At 39.1% G+C, this 17,214-nt stretch overlaps 1 protein-coding gene across 9 annotated transcripts in view; it reads left to right on the top strand.

Moving 5' to 3' along the window:
- The first annotated feature begins 1,478 nt into the window (after positions 1–1,478).
- Positions 1,479–17,214, top strand: part of PLEKHB2 (pleckstrin homology domain containing B2) — a 99,502-nt gene continuing 83,766 nt past the window's right edge. For 6 of the 9 annotated variants that reach the window (XR_004955570.1, XR_004955571.1, XM_036236069.1 and 3 more), the window contains exons 1-4: positions 1,479–1,579; positions 11,974–12,018; positions 15,137–15,289; positions 17,111–17,213. Coding sequence is in view for 7 of the 9 variants with exons in the window: in XM_036236069.1 (XP_036091962.1) it covers positions 11,982–12,018; positions 15,137–15,289; positions 17,111–17,213 (293 nt within the window). In the remaining 2 variants the exon portion in view is untranslated. Of the gene's footprint in view, positions 1,580–2,060; positions 2,079–2,104; positions 2,676–11,101; positions 11,603–11,973; positions 12,019–15,136; positions 15,290–17,110; position 17,214 lie in introns of those variants that run through there. The other 3 variants (XM_016125147.2, XM_016125144.2, XM_036236066.1) reach the window with 3 other exon arrangements.

Below are 17,214 nucleotides of genomic sequence, written 5' to 3'. Positions count from 1 at the left end.
ATGTATTTGAAGTACATGTGTATGTGTGCGTGTGTATATATATGTATGTATATGTATACATACATATATATACATACATACATATACACACATATGTATATATGTGTATTTTGTGTGTGTGTGTGTGTGTATGGGGAGAGAGAGAGAGTTAGTTTACATAAAGAAAAGATACCAAACCTTAAATGTTCAGGAGTAGGGTTGCAGGAAGTTCCCTCAGGCCGCTTCTGAGGAGGTATCCTTACCGCACCCCGGAGATCCCACAGGGACTTAATAGCATCTTAAAAGTTTGGCAGCAATGATAATTAAATTTCTCTTTTCCTTGTATTTTAAAAAATAAACTTTTTATGTTGGAATATTTTTAGATTTGAAGTTACAAAGATATTATCCTCTTCAGTTTCCCTTAATGCTAACATCTTACATAACCATGGTACAATTGTCAAAACAAAAAATTATAATCATGACTATTAACTTAAATCAAGACGTTTTTGGAACTTAAAAATGTTTTCACTAACATCCTTGATTTTGGGTTCCAGGATTTCATCTAAGACACCACATTATTTGTGGCAGTTTCTCAGTCTTTCCTTGTTTTTCATGATCTTGATAGTTTTGAGCAGTACTGGTAGGGCATTTTGTGGAATATCTCTCAATTGGTATTTGTGGGATGGTTTCCTCATGGTTTGACTGGAGCTATGCTTTTCTGGGGAGAGGAAGACCGAAGCAGACCCAGGAAAAGAGCCATTTTCATTATATCATATCAAGGGTAAATACTATCAACATGAATTATCACTGTTGATGCTAACCATGAGTGGTGTTTGTCAGGTTTCTCCATTGCAGTTATTTTTCCTCCTTTCCATAATGTACTCTTTGTACTCTATTCATAGTTAACACTCAGAGGCGTGTGGTTGGAAATTAATACCCTCTCTGGATGAAGTATGCTTAATTAGAATTCTTCTATAAGGAAGATGCATCTCTTCTCTCCATTAATTTGTTTAATCATTTATTACAGAAGAATGGAGTCATTTATTTTACACTGTTATAATCTAATACTATGCAATTTCTTTTGTTGCTCAAAACGTTCTAGGTTTGTCCATTTGAGAGCACTTCCAGGTTGACACCTTTGTCCTCTCACATGCCTCCACGCTTTTATTTTCTGAGCATTGTTCACTTCTGGTGCTATTGGATACTCCAGACTCAGCTTATACTTTTCCCTGCTAAGTCTGTACGCCGGTACTTTAGCAGGCCTAAGGCTGGCCAGGACCCTCCCCTCCGCTGCCCTCCGCTGCCCTCCGCTGCCCTCCGCTGCCCTCCGCTGCCCTCCGCTGCCCTCCGCTGCCCTCCGCTGCCCTCCGCTGCCCTCCGCTGCCCTCCCACCTCGGATACTCCAAAACCTACCTGACACTACCTCAATTCCAGGGCTGCGCGCGCAGGCCTGGCTTGCGCATGCGCACCAGCGGAGGGACGCGAGCCGTCGGCCAAGGCGCAGGCGCACGGGGGGCGGAGTCGAGGATTCCGCGAAGATCTTGCGCTGGTTCCGCGGTTTGGTGCGCAGCTGCAGCGGCCACAGCGACTGTACTCACAGGTGAAGGTCCCTTCTGATCCGGGTGACCTCGGACTTCTTTGGGATGTCCCCCGACCTCCCGTGCCCCTTCCGCTCTCCTGACCTGGCATCGGCCCATCTGGAACCTCCTCTGGAGCTTTCCACTTCCCCGCGCCCCTCCAAGAGGTCCAACCGTCTGCTCCCTGCCTGCGCTCTCTCCTCCCCACCCTTAAAGCCGGTTCCCCTACCCCCTCCGTCTCGCGCGTGTTCCCCGCGGGTCGCAGTTTTCCCAGGCTCGGTCCTACGGTCGTGGGATTGAGGCTCCTTTTCGGCTCTCCTCTCGCCTGGGTTTGCGCCCTCCTTTAGGATTCTGGAGTAGCGGGGCAGCTTTGCGCTCGCTGGTGGGCCCGCCCCGCTTCGTTCTCCCTACTCTAGGTTTCGCAGTGTTTTTAGCTTTAGATGCATGGTTGTACGTTATTTATAGTGAATCTTTTTTTCACGTTCGATTCTCTCACCCGACTAGATTGGAACTCCAGGGGAGGTGAGAAATTTTTTATTTCGCGTCGGCACGGGTTTGTTTTGTTTTGTTTTAAATATCAAATGTAGCGTTATTTACATAGAAGAGGCTTCTTCATAAATGAGCGAATGATAAAATTTCAGTTTTTCAAGCTAGAGTGAAGGGAGTGAGTTGGGACGGTTACAGTGACAAAAATCTAAGAGAATGTAGTTAATTTCAAAAGCCTTTGACCCCTGTCCTTGGAGAATCTTTGATCCTCCTCTGACTGGGACTAGGTAGAGCCACTGTAAGAGGGAAGAGCGTTTATATCTAAAGGGAGGAAGGTCCCTGGGTCTCATAGTCTTGAGGAAACCACTGGTTTAATGCCAGTGCAGGAAGTGACTTAAGTCACACGGGGAATTACAGCTCGAGCTGGAACTGTTAACTGCCTGTTTTCTTTTTGCCTTCAATATTTGTCGAGCAAATCAATGTCCAAACTCTGTGTATACGTGCTGTACAGTGGAAGCGCTTGAGGGCCAGACTGTGGAAATGAATGCTCCTGCTTGCTACTGGTTCACTTGTGCTCAGAGTTCCCTGGGTGTTGGAAGTTCCTAACACAAGGCTGCTGGTTATTGATAAGAGGTAGGATATTGGAAATAGACCCTTTGGCCGGGCAGATGCTTGTCTGGGCTACTCTTGTGCCTGCGGTTTGGTAGTGATTTCTTTACTTGACTCCCCACTTCCATCCCCAATCTCTGAAGACAGAATGAAGCATAATTTGCAGGATCATCCTGGCACACATGATAGTGTCTGGCATGTCGCAGGTGGTCAGTAAATGCTTAACTGATAACACCAAACCGAAGAGGGTCGGCCCACTCGACTTGCAGCAGAGCCAAAGGCTGAACACCAAGTTTTACAGTAGAGAATTAGAGCTGCTTATCGGCAGGATGCCAAGCCAGGAGAATGAGAAGCTATTGCTTAAAACTTGAACTCCCCTGTGGTTTTCTGCTTTTTAAAGCAGAAATTGAGGGTTAGGGGTCACGAGTCAGGTGAAGCTGATTGGTTTTCTTGAGCTTTCCTTAGTCTGACTAATTTAGTTCCAGGCTTCATCTTGTCTGAAGCCTTTTTAACTTTCTGACCTAACCGAGTTGAGGAACCAAGATTCTGCAAAATATCTCATGATTATTTGTCAGTAATGTCTTTAAAGCAAAAGGCAGAAAATAAACATCTTGTGACCATTGTTATTGTTTAAGCTGTCATTTCTTTTGTGCTTAACTAACTACATTTTTCTATGATCTCAAGCAAAATGTACTTTTAAATATTTTTCCTGGAACTTGCTTTACAGGCAAACCTCCAGGACATAATTAACACAATTTCTTATTCTTTGACTTTGGCAACCAAAGCAATTGAAACATTTAGTTAAAACTGGTACAGATATCCCTTATACTTTATGAGGTAAAACCTAAACATATTTACTGTTAACTGTTCGTTTCACTGAAGGAGGCTGTAGAAAAGAATTCAGAACCTGACAATAGTTCTTTACTAGCATTATATTTTTAATAGTGTTAGCACATTCTGTGTATTTCCTGAAAAACTCAAGGACCGAATTTACGAAATGTGTACATCAGTGGTATAGAAAGAACAGATACCACTCTTATAGTCATATTTATTCCCTGAGAAGGTAGAGGTTTTTCTTGACTCCCTCTGGAAGCTTTGCTGTGCTTCCCAGCTTGCCATCCTATATTAATACTTGGTTTCTTTTGCCTTCTTTTTCGTACTGGATGTCTAAATTAAAGAATTATGTTATTAGTATCAGTAACTACCCCAAACTGCACAGTACAATAATCTTTTAAAAATGTTACAAAAGTGGACCAGTTGTACCAGTTATGTCTTAATATGTATTGGTCGTGTATTCTGAATTTGATCATGGGTACAGAAATTTGAACTCTTTTGCCTTTTTCTGCTCTTTGATGAGTGTTTGTTTTGGGCTTATTAAATAGTGGTTGTTATTTGAAAATGACCAACACTACATATGAACTGACCTCTAAATGATGATGCATTACCCAATCCTTTTTGTCTTCTGTTTTGGAGTATACCTGGGACTTTTTGTTGCCTTTACATTACCATCCTTGAAGGAGGTTTCCTCTTTGATAAGGAAGTAACTTTTACAGCTCAAGTACAGAGAGCACTAACTAGAGGAACCAGGATATTGTGAATGAGTCAGTCGTAACCAGGTAACCCTGAATTGCAGTTTGTAGAACAAAATAGTAATTATAGCAGTTCTCACTTTTGAAACATCTTCTGTAGGGCTCTTTGGACATGTTATTCTCATTTAATTCTCAATAACCCATGAAGTAACTCGTAATGTCTTGTCATATAGGTAAAAAAGAAAAAAATAGACTTAGAGACATTTACCATCTTGCCCAGAGTCATAGTAAAAGGTAACGTGAGCTTCAAGCTCAGAACCACTAGATTCTAAAGGCAATATTCTTTCCATCTATTAAATTGGTTCTTTTTGGATTCAATGCTTTTAAAATGTTTTCAGTTCATGTTTAAGATAATTTGAATTATTGGATATGGTTTATATTTTAAAACTTCTCATAGGTTTTATTGGCATGTGAGTAATGTGGCTATTTTACAACTAGCCTGCTAGCATTTTATTCTCCAGAGACCAAAAATAAGACTTAGACTTCATCTGATGAGTTTTAGTTTATATATTAGATCCTGCTGGAGAATATAATAGAGAAAAGTTGAGGTACATTATGAAGAGGTGTGGAATTCAGTAAGGTAAGGCAAAGAGCCATTCCTGAGTCTAATTTGATATGCATTCTGGGAAGGTTTTTGGTTTGATATTTTATCATTATTTTGCGTGTAGAGTATATCCGTTTAAATTTTGACCCTCAGGAGCATCTTAACTTACTGTGTTCCAACCCATTTGAGAAACAGCCTGATGTACATCTGTCTTCTAGAATGTTTTGGGCAAATTTTAGGTAGATAGTGAGGAAATAATAGTGATAATAGTAGTAATAATTGCTATGGTAGCAGCTACCATTTATTGAGTTTGAGTGACTGTCAGGCAGTATGCCAAGCACTTACAAGTTATTTCACTCAATTTTCCAAACATCCTGTTAAGTAGATGTTGGTGTTCTCATTTTACAGATCAAGAAATTAAGGCTTGGAAAAATTAAGTAACTCGCTCAAGGTAATTTATAAGTAATCAAGCCAGGATTTAAATGCAGGCCTTTTGACGCCAAAGCTGTATGTACTCTGAAGCATTAGTATCTAGAATTGAAAAAAGCATATTATCAAAATTATGCTTTATAATTTTTGGTTGCTAAAGATATATTAAATTCCTCCCCTCCACCCCCCAGTTTAAAACAAAAGCAAAGAATTTTGAAGGTTTTAAGTAGGTGGATTTCATCTAGGATTTTAAAAACATATTTGAGGATAATGTAAATTATTGCTTACATGTTCACATATCATAATAATGCAAATACATAGATTGAAAAGCCACACAATACTTTAAACCTCAGCGTAAAAAATATCAGTCTCTTGCCCATTCCCTTTCCATTAACTAGAGACAACCATTTTCACCTTTTTAGCTGCTTTTTACTAGTATTTTTATATTTCAATATATAATATTGCTATTGATTTAGATGTAATCTTTGACTTCCCACCATATATGACTTTTGCCACCTTGTAAACACTTTTCACTCTACTAGAAACTTTTCGACAGTGCCAGTACCCATTTTTCCTGCTGGAATGTGTATCCTGCACCAATCTGGACTGGTTTCTTTTCCAGCTTGTTGCACAGCAGTCTCTCTGGAACCTTCTTTCATCTGTGTCCTGGGCATTTTCTTTCTCTTGGTCCCTTATTGGATCCTCTAGTTCCTCTTGGCTTATTCTCTCATTTTAGTGGAATACATTCTTCACTAGGTCCTGGAGTCAGTACACGGACAGTAAATCATTCATCATGTGTGTAAATATCTTTATTTTATCTACTTGATTGGTAATTTGGGTTTGGAATTCTGGCTTGGAAATAAATTTCTCTCAGCACTTTGAACATAGCAATCTGTTAGCTTCCAACCCTGTTGATAAAGATGCACTTTTCTTTCTTTGCTGATCCTTTATATGTGACCTCTTTTTTTGCTCTGGGAAGTTTTTAGGTTCTATTCTTTATTGCTAGAGTTCTGAAATTTCATTCATATACCTAACCGAAGATCTTTTAAAATTCATCCTGCTGGACCCTCACTGAAGCTTTTGTGTCTAGAAATCTGTCCTGTTCTGGGAAATATTGTATCGTATTTCTTCTCCACTGTTTTCTCTGGTTTATTTGTGAAACTTTCCTATAAGCAGACAATTTTATATTCCAGGCTCATCTGCTAATTTTTTTCACCTCTTAGACTTTTCTTTGATAGATATTTCCTATATCTTGATCTTTACAATGCTTCTATTGAATTTTAAATTTTGGCTATCATTTTTACCTGAGCTCTGTTTTCTGGATACAGTATTGTATATCATTTCTCTGATAATAGTATTTTTTTGAAGTCATCTTTTGCTCCCTACATTGTCTCTGATTCCTGTGAGGTTTTTAAATTTTTTTATTTCTTTCATCTCTTTTATCTCTAGATTTTCTCAAATGTCTGATGACACATGCTATATGTTTCTATTTAAGAGAGTTACTGAAGAATTGAAAGTGTATATTTTAAGTTTATCTCTTGGTGAGCTTCCCTTTAGGGTGCAGAGACTTGTTCATTTATTTTAGAACTTTTACAATGTTGTTAGCATCTCATCTGCTTTTGTCTCTGCTGCCATTTTCTTTGTTTTTGTGGACTTATGTTTTGCTTCCCCTTAACACTCATTTTAGTTGTATTTTGGGAAGAAGTAAGAATTAGTTGTTTATGCTCCTTATAATCCATTATTAATGTTGGAAATAGCAAATCTTGACATTATTGGTGTATCTTTTGTCCTGGATCCATATTTTAGTGTCACTATGTGCCTTCTGACTTCGAAGGTAACTCCTATGAGTTGCATTGTTCAGTGAAAAGAACTATAGATTTTCTAGGAATGTGTAATATTTCTATATAATAAAGAAGAGGAAGTGGAAAGATGGATGTTTAAAGTCTGCCTTTTCTGTTTTTCCCCTCTGAGCACTGGTTCTAAATAACCTCAAGGCAGGGTGGGGTAGCAGGATACAAGAGCAGAAATTGGTCTAGGCCAATTGGTAGAGTATGAATGTTAGGTGGTGGCATGTAAGTACTCTGTAAGGCTGAGGGTGAGTAGGTTGAGTAACAGTCAGTGTCCCCTGCTCCTCTGCTTTGTGGTCAGATATCAGGATACATTGGAGGAGTCTGGCAAGGGACAAACTCTAGACAGAGGTAAGGTTGCTCTTGCTTCCAAAGGCTGAGTCTAATAAGGCAATATGCTCCATGTGATGGTGGTGATACCAGTGTGATGCCCAACAGAAGAGGCTAGTAGACACAGACAAAAGACACATCTCTTTAATGGAGATAAAAAACTTATTTTCCTGCACTCAGATTACTGCTCACCTTCCAGTCTCTGCTAGAGGACAAAATGCCTTGGCTCCAGCCCCCCATAAGATGCCGTATGGCTGCTAATATTGCCTGATCTGAGTAAAGACCTCACAAGGTGCTTTAGGAAGCTCCGATTTTGAGATTTTAATATCCTCTTGGGTTTTTCTGATTTTTCTGGGGACTGGCTTATAATTGCCTGTCCAGCAAGTGCAGGCAATCAAATTCAATGCATCCCTGAGGTTCTAGGGAGTCATTTCACCTCAGCAGCCTGTTTTAGGTGAGTTCAAAGCCCGTTGCTACAGTCTTCTGTGCTGCCTAAGTTTCAGTACACTTGAGTCCTTAACTTGGCTGTCTCTACTTTTTGTCTTAAAAATAAATCCTAACATCTTAAACAGTAAATACAGCAAATATCTCTTAATATTAACACAATAACCATATGAATTATCCAGTGAGCGGAAGATATTACACAAATCAAAATATTTCAGCTTTCTTTTTTTTAACCAACTCTCCTTTACCCCCAGTTGTGTGAAATTGAACTAACATTGGAAGGTATATGTTTTTTCCTAATATGTTCTATAGTCATGTATCCAGTTTAATCATTATTTTATACTTGGGATACTTTTTAGTCTCAGTCGGTTCTAATGTAATTATTATTTTCACATCACGGTTTGGCCATTGGATGCCCTTTTTTCAACTGGCTGACTTCTTTATTGTTTCTAAAGGCATTCATAAAAGCATTGTTGTTTTGACAATATACATCTTAGGCTTTTCTTGAGGTATTCTGTCCCTGAATTGTAACCAGCTGATTTTCAAGGAGCACTAGCTCCTTTTAGGGGAGGCCAGTACTGGAGACAAAAATCTGGGCACTAGGTTACATGTAAGACTGTTCCATATAATGACTAAGGTAGATAGGATAATACCAGATAAGAAACTATTGAGTCCCTAGAAGAATTACCCTTTAAAAAATCATAGGTTTCTGTTGCTAATTGTAATTTAAATTTCTTTCTCCCTTGTTATAATTCAATTTTCTCTTTCTCTAATAGTTTTGAACTATTCGATATAGGCACATCAAAGATATGTTTATAATGTAGTCCTCTAGATGAAGAAATTTCTTTTGATCCTTTTGAATCTTGACTCAAGTGGCCTGGAATTGATCCTCAAGTCAGCTGTGCAGTTTCCTCTTGTTGACATTCCTTGAGCCCCTCTTACCTAAAAAAGTTAAAACCCAGCCTTGCTTCAAGGAAACACCAAAGAAAACATAGGCACGCTATCTGGCGACTCAGATGTTGATCCAAATAATAGGTAATAATCAGTTAACAGGAAATACATAAGTCCTTAAAATTATTCTTCTTTTTTTTTTTGAAACTCTTTTTTTAACTCTGTTTTCTTGGGTGTTAGTGTTGTTAACCACATTAAATTGTCGGACTCAGGTTCTTAATGACCTTTGAATATGAAGCTACTCTTAATCTCAGTTTACACTGGCCTGACATTTTGACTATTATGAATGATAGCAGATATAGCCAAATTAATAGCGAGTCATTAAGAATTTTTAAAAATTTACCACAATACTCAGGAAATTCCTTTCTGTTTTACTATTCACTTGGTTTCACAACCACCAGCAAAGAGTTGTATGACATTTCAGTCAGGTTTTATAATTATGTTATAACTAGTAGCTCTTACTGCCTACAAGTAATATTCGCCTATTCCCAGATATATTTGTTTTTACATGATATAAACTAAGAATTCATGTTATGACAGTAGAAATTTTAACATAAATATCTGGGATTTGGCATGAATGGTATATGGCATATACCTTCTAGTTTTATGTTCTGGGATAATTCATCACTATAGAGATGTGATGCTATCTGTAATATTCCATTGCCTGTCTTTTTAATTTGTAAGTTTAACCTGTTTCTTCCATTAGAGTGTAAACTGAATGAAAGTAGAGAGTTTGGCTTGGTTACTCCTGTATCCTTAGTGCTTACTACAAGACTAGGCACAATATATGTTCAAAGAATATTTGTTGAATGAAAATATGAAGGTATTATTTCTCTTTTTCTAAAGCTTTGGAGAGAAGTGAGAATTCAGCCATACATAGATGTAGGAAAATTAAATGAGGAAGACTCATTTGTTCTTTAAAACTCATTTGTTCTTTTAGGTGTCCAATTGGGCTTTTGCTCTGTTTTGCTAATCTTCCAAACCTTAGTGCCTTAAGCAGAAGACCTAAAAATGCTATAGAAAATAAAAGTAGCCCATAATCTCAGCCTTCAATTAATATCTGTTGATTTCAAAAAAAAATAAGTAAAAGGCTATAATACATGCTGATTGTTAAAAAAATTTTCAGTAGTATGGAAAGGTATACTGGGACTGAATAGTTATTCTCTCTTCTGATACATACGCAGCATTGCCTCATTCCTTTCTTCAGAGATACCCATAGTTAACAGTTTTTATGATTCCTTCCAGAAAACAATTGTGCAAGTATCAGCTATATATGCTTATCAGCACATATTGTTCTTCCTCATTCCTTTTCATATTTGCATAATGACCTGTTGTGTGGATGTACTCGTTAAATAGTCCTCTATTGTGGGGGCACTTTGGTTGAGGCTAGTGTTTTGCAGTAGAAGCAGTGTTGCAGTGAATATACATGTATATTGGTGAACCTCTGCATGTATATCAATGAGGTGTATTCCTATTAATGGTGAGATTTCTGGGTCAAATTATACGAACATTAAAAATTTAAACCAGAAGGTTACAGCAGTTTTCATTCCTGCCACCACACCTCCTTTCTGAGTATCAGTTTTTTTTCATTTGTGCCCTTCTGATAGGTAATATTGTTAACTTCATTTTGTGTTTTTGTCTGTTCAGTTAGGAGAGAAATTGAGTGTCTTATGAGTTTAGTGCTCATTCATGTTTCTTTTTCTGTGAACTGCCAGGTGACTGCTATCTGTTATATGTGAGCTTTGTAAGTGAAGGAAGTTAATTCCTTGCTGCTGTCTGGTTGTAAATATTTTTCCTTAATCATTTCCTTGGTCATTTTGACTTTTTAATTTTTTTTTTTTTTTGCCACTCATACTTTTATTTTTGTGGAGTTAAATATATTGAACTTTTTTTCATGATTTTCGGTGTTCTGCTCTGACCTGACTACTCCACCTGCTGACAGCAGTGCACACTTGATTGGGCTGTGCAATATCAACTGGGTATATAGCTAGGATAAAACTAAGGCAGCTGGACCCCAGAGCCCCAGGATACTGGGCATGTTAGGAGAAGCCACACATGCTTGACAGAGCTAAATCTTAATTTGCCTGAGGCTGCTTTATGCTTGTTGAGTGGAGTTAGACTCAGTAAGTTGGGCAGGGTGTTGAGCTAAAGCATAGAGTGGGAAGTGTGTGTGTGTGGGGGGGTGCGGTGGGGTTGTATTGGCCCCACTGAAGAGATACTGTATTTGGTAAATGCCAGGTGGCCAATGAAGTAAAATGGCTTTGGTCCCTTCTTCAGCTGACTCTGAAAGGGGTGAGGATGGAGAGTTAGACCAGATGGCTGTGTTTTTATGATTATAGTAAGAAATATGTGAGCTTCTAAATCTCTTGGAATTTCCTGAGAGATAGAGGTGCCAGGAATCTTGCTATTCATAATAAATCCTTTTCAGCCATATCTTGAGTTTATGCTAATGAATGACTTTTGGTTGGCCTCTAGACAACTTCAGGATGGGACTGGGTTACCAGAGGAACAAACCTTATGATTAGAAGGTTAAAGCTTTCAGCCCCATCCTTCGACCTCCAGGGAGGGGAGAGAGGCTGGAGATTGAGTTTAGTCACCAGTGGCCAGTGATAAAACAATCTTGCCCACATAATGAAACTTCCTTAATCCCTAAATGACGGGGTTTCAAGAGCTTTTGTTTTAGTGATCACGCAGAGGTGCTGGGTGGGACTTGCAGGGCATGAAAGCGCTCTGCTTTTCCCACTTACCTTTCCCTGTGCATCTGTCTCTTCCAGTTGGCTGTTTTGGGGTGGTAACTTTTATAATAAATAGTTAATAGTAAGTAAAGTGCTTTTCTGAGTTCTGTAATCCATTCTAGCAAATTATTGAATCTGAGGATAGGAGGTTATGGGAACACTCACTTCATAGGTCAGAATGACAGGAGGCCAGGACTTATGTTTAAAGTGGGAGTACTCTTGTAGCACTGAGCTCTTAACCTGTGAGGTCTGACACTAACTCCAGATAGGTAGTGTCAGAATCAAACTGAGTTGGTAGTCATCCAGTTGGTGTTCTGAGAATTGGGGAATTGGTTGTTGGTGTGGAACAACCCCACCCATTTGGTATCAGAAGTGTTGTGAGTAAAAATAGCTCAGAAGGGCAATCCTCCTTTCCGGGTGTAATTTTGAACCTACCTGTTTCTTCTGCTGTAGGTGAAAAGATGGCAGTAGTGAAGAGTGGATGGTTGCTGCGACAAAGTAAGTACATGACCATGAGCCCCTTGGTCTGGGTTTACTGTTACCTTAGGACACATCTGTATTTTTGTTGCTGAAACAGATCTATTTAAAAACAAATAGCAAAATCTTGTTAATGTTGTTGCCCTGGGTTTCCTCTTGGAAGTTTTTAGAACTCTTTGAACTGTTTATCTGCACATGGAAGTCCTTGTAAATTGCTGCACTGACAGGAACCCTGGAACAGTGGTACTTCCTCCTGGTTGCTTCTCTCACTAATATGCTTTATTATTAATGGCTGACTGGAGGCCCTGCTTGACTGACCTAGCTGGGCTGATAAATTAGCATGAAGATACTGCTTTTTTTGTGGGAAATACCTGCTTTACCTGGGGATTAAAAAGTGAGATTCTGAAATGCTAGAGTCTTTAATTATAGGGATAAAGATTTGACCTAAGGGTATATGTTTATCTAAAACCAAAACTTTTGTACTGTAGTCCCCCTTTATCTGTAGAAGATGTGTTCTCAAATCCCCGGTTGATGCCTAAAACCACAGATAGTATCAAATGTTATATATACTATGCTTTTTCCTATATGTATATATACACTTTTATGGCTTCTCTTTGGCATATCCAAATTGCTGGCATCACGACTCTTGTGCTTTGGGACCAATATTAATCAAATAAAGGTCACTTGAACACAAGCACCATGACAATCAATCCGATAACCAAGACCTCAACTAAGTGACTAATAAGTGGGTAGTGTCTACAGCTTGGAGATGCTGGACAAAGGGAAAGTTCATGTCCCAGGTGGAGGGAGCTGTATGGTACGAGATTTCATCACTTTCCTCAGAACAGTGTGCATTTTAAAACTTTTGAATTGTTTATTTCTGGAATTTTTTATTTAATATTTTCAGACCACAGTTAACTAAAACTAGAAAGTAAAACCATGGATAAGGAGAAATTACTGTATTGTTTACTATTCAGATGTGAATTTATATTTGAGGGATACCTTTGGAACTTAGTTAAAATGTAGACTAGCCATAAAAAGTAGATTGCATACCTTAGATGGTTTATAAAAGCTATTACTTATAGAGCTTGTTTATGTTCTTGTTATACAGATTTCACATATATTATGTAATTATCACAGCAGCTCTGTGCAGTAGGCGCAATTATCCTAGTTACCAATTGAAGAAATTGATAGGTGTTAATTATGCGCGGCAAACCTGTGTTCAGACTGAGGACTGTCTCATCTCAGCATTGACTCTGTTTCTCCCAGGAGACAAGCCTTCAGCCTGTCTGTTCTACTATTAGTTTTACATTCTCAGACCTGAAGCTGAACCAAGTGTCCTTTCGAGGTCTGTGACAGTCCCGTATCCTAAGAATAGAGTTGTGGTAATGTTGGCTTCATAACATTACAAAAGGAAGTTCTGGCATATTGTAGTCTAGCCCCAATATTTGTGTAAGTTTCCTTGTCCTCAGTTTTGTGATCTCAACCTGCTCAAAATGGCCAGGGGACATGGAAAGCCTTGTTCAGTCCTTGAGAATGTACCTTCCTTTCTTGGCCCTTTGGATGTCATCTCGTTTTTCCTTTAGACTCTACTGCACCCTTGTTTGAGAGCAGGCTTTTCTTTGTCCACCATAACTCAATTTAATGCTCTATCAACATTCAGTAAACAGTGACCCTTTTGACAATCTTGTGATCCCCATCAGTGCCAACTGCGATGTTATATGCAAAATAAATGTCCTTTAAACAGATTGTACAGACTTTTCCAATGTCCTGGTTCATGGTTATCTCAAAAGTGTGTTCAGAAGACTTATTCCATTTTTCCTTCTCCCTGTTTGTGGGTTGAATTTCTTCCTTTGCTAAAAGCTGAAGTTTCAATCACAATTAAATAAAAGGAGGCAAGATATATTCACTGAGCTACAGAGCAGCAGACATACATATACAGTTACATGTATGCAAAACTGTCTCCAGGACTCCTTTTTCTACCATTACCACATAGACTCTTAGGGTCCAGTATTTGGACTCTGGAGAATAGCCTGATTTGGGAATTTGTAGTCAGGGCTTTCATGACAGGTGAGATACTTGGTTAAAACTCCCCAACCTGGTGATTCCATGTGTTTGTTTCTTGATGGCACTATTTGGTAGTTACTGCATAGCTCATGTGCTTCCAATCAAATGGATGCTGGGTGTCACTTAATTATGAGCTTGGGCAAGTGCTGTGGATGCCCCTTTTAGCAAAGAGGGTAAAAGAAATTTGGAAGGCTGACATGTCACATGTTTGGTTGATACCAGTAGCAGATATGGGAGTGTAAGGAAAGGCACATGGAATGGGCTTGTAAGGAAAGGTACATGGAATGGGCTTTGTGCACATCGGTCAAGAACAAGGTGAGATCTTAAAGGAATAAAAGATGTAGTAGGTAGTGTGTGGATGTGAGAAAGTACAGGGGTAACTTGGAGCTAAAACTGGCCTTTTACGTTTCTCTTTTGGCTAACAAAGAAATTAGAGTTTTATAAAATTAAATACCTAGTTCGATTACAAATGAAAAGATGAATTCTCTCTGACTAATAGAGATGTGTGAGGTAGTTGGGAAGATGCATGCAGGGTAAGAGTAAGGCCCCGGGCCTAAAGTCATTTTCCTGGGTCTAGTGTATTCATTGTCTGAGCCTGCCTCTGCATCTTCCTCATTCAGGACACTCTTCCATGCTATTGGCTTTAAGTGATGTGAGTGTTAGAGAAGAGTATATGTGAAAGCTCTTCAAGAAAAAGAGAAAACATTTTTCTAAGAAAGGAAGGTACTGTTATTTGTGTATAGAGATTTTACCGTCCAGCATTTTCTGATCAATCTAGCAAAGTTAGATACTACTGGAAAAGTTTAGATATATGTGCAAAATTAAATGTTAGATATGTTTCATTGGCAGTGTTCCCAGTATCTCCAGTGTGTTTAATGCAGCCCTGGTACAACTGGACATTCTTGCCATTGGGGTCTGCTTTCACTTTCATTTTGCTGGGCTGCTCTAGGCAGTTATATGTAGGTATACTCATAGGGCCAGAGGAAAGTTTCCTTTGTTTCTTTTAGTGTTAATGAGCGAACATAGTCCTTGATCTTATAGATCAAAGCCAACTTTTCCTATTTTTTTTCAGGTACTATTTTAAAGCGCTGGAAGAAGAATTGGTTTGACCTGTGGTCAGATGGTCACCTGATCTATTACGATGACCATACTCGGCAGAGTGTTGAGGATAAGGTCCATATGCCAGTGGACTGCATCAACATCCGCACAGGGCATGAATGTCGGGGTAAGAAGCTCTGTTTTGGGTCAGTTTCATCGACCCTTCCCCATTCTTGATGGGAATTGAATCTTCTGCCTCACCCATCCTGCTTCGATTAACAGACCAAGGAAGGGTTTCATCTGGGAAGAGGTAACCACAGTGGGGACCTAGACACTTAAATCATGAACCATATGGTTAGAGAAAATTAATTTTCTCATCTGAATTAGACCCCAAGGTCCATATTCCTTCCTGGTTCATGGAGATGGTGGTGGAGAACTAAGGAACCAGAGTGCCGGAAACCCCAAGAAAGATTGGGCCATACTAGGCAGTGTAGATTTTGTAACTCAGAAACTGGCATTCATAACAACCCCAGTCAGTTTCTTAAAATTTGTGATTTCTTGGTTTCCTGGAGTTTTCCCTTATATTCATTTTAAAGGAATAAGTTTTTAATAAGCTTCGATAGACTTTTCTATTTCTAAGTAATGGTGTATGTAGACTTTCCTGTTTGTTTTATTAGCCCCATTGCTATTTGAAATAGAGAGTCTGGTTTAGTAAACAATGATGTTAACACTACTGTAAACATTAAACATCCTGCTCCTACATATAAGTTCTTGAAACAAAAGTCTCCATGGACCAGCTGTTGAAGTCCCCACCTAAACTAGGCTTAATGCCAGAGAATTCAACAAGGTGGAAGTTCAAAGAGGGATACCGACTTGGAGCTCCGGTGACCATGTTCTTGTATTATGCCGCAAGGAAATTCAAGGACACGATGAACAGCAAGCAGGAAAGTGCAAATTTTATTAAAGCGAAAGTACATACTTAAGAGAAAAGTAGGCAAAATTGGAGAGCAAGTCACCTCAAACTGTCTGTTTTCTTGGGAGTTGGAGTTGCAGAGGTGGTACTTGTAATTTAGGTGATATAAAGATATGATTAGCCAAAGCTGAACAAAGATAAGGGAAAGCCTTATCCTGGAGGGGAGGGGATGTCCCAGGGCAGGTATCCCCAACCCCCAGGTCACAGATCAATACCAGTCTATGGCCTGTTAGGAACTGGTCCGCACATTAGGAGGTAAGCAGCGGACAAGCTGACAAAACTTCATCTGTATTTGCAGCCACTCCCCAGCACTAGCATCACTGCCTCAGCTCCATCTCAGATCATCAGGCATTAGATTCTCATAGGAGCACCAGTCCCTGGTGCCAGAAAGGTTGGGGGCTGCTGTCCCAAGGCTATCCATCCTTCCTCCTGGTTCTAGCTTGTTTCTCATGCCACCAGGAGGGGAGAGGGTAGCTCAGGGCCATCTATCCTGTTTCCTGACCTGTTTCTCACGGAGTCAAAACAGAAATCTGAGTAAGGGACAAAGGAAAAATTCTGGGGCCATATCTTAGAGGGGACGGGGGAACATCTGTAGGCTAACTCTCCTGCTTCAGGCTCCAATATCATCACAATTCTTATTTTTTGATATACAGAGATACTTTAAAAATCTGATTTTTACTTTTAAAGTAGTGATCTAATTTGATGCTTCCTTTTTATTTGAATAAAAACAGTAAGCATTCTGTTATTTTATGTTTTATAACATTTTTCATTGTGTGGGGCTTATTCTTCTAATGTCTGGGCTATTCTGTACATCTCTGTATGTGCATTGTTCTCTAGAAGAGGCCTACTTGTTCTCCCTGTAGGAAGTTTAATTAAAATGGAGCCATGATTCATGTGTTTGGTTCTGTAGAGCAGAACAAAATGTTTTATAATTGGAATGCTCTGAATTACTGGTCCTTTGCTCTTCCTAACTGTAAGAAGAAATCCTTAAAAAAACCTATATAAATATTTCTTTATTCTATTTATTTTTTATAGATATTCAGCCTCCAGATGGGAAGCCAAAAGACTGCATGCTGCAGATTGTTTGCCGAGATGGAAAAACTATCAGTCTTTGTGCAGAAAGCATGGATGATTGTTTG

Source organism: Rousettus aegyptiacus, unplaced genomic scaffold, assembly GCF_014176215.1.
Source record: "Rousettus aegyptiacus isolate mRouAeg1 unplaced genomic scaffold, mRouAeg1.p scaffold_m13_p_2, whole genome shotgun sequence".
Taxonomy (NCBI): Eukaryota; Metazoa; Chordata; class Mammalia; order Chiroptera; family Pteropodidae; genus Rousettus; species Rousettus aegyptiacus.
Note: the sequence above shows the minus strand (reverse complement) of the source record. Positions and strands in the feature narration are given on the sequence as shown.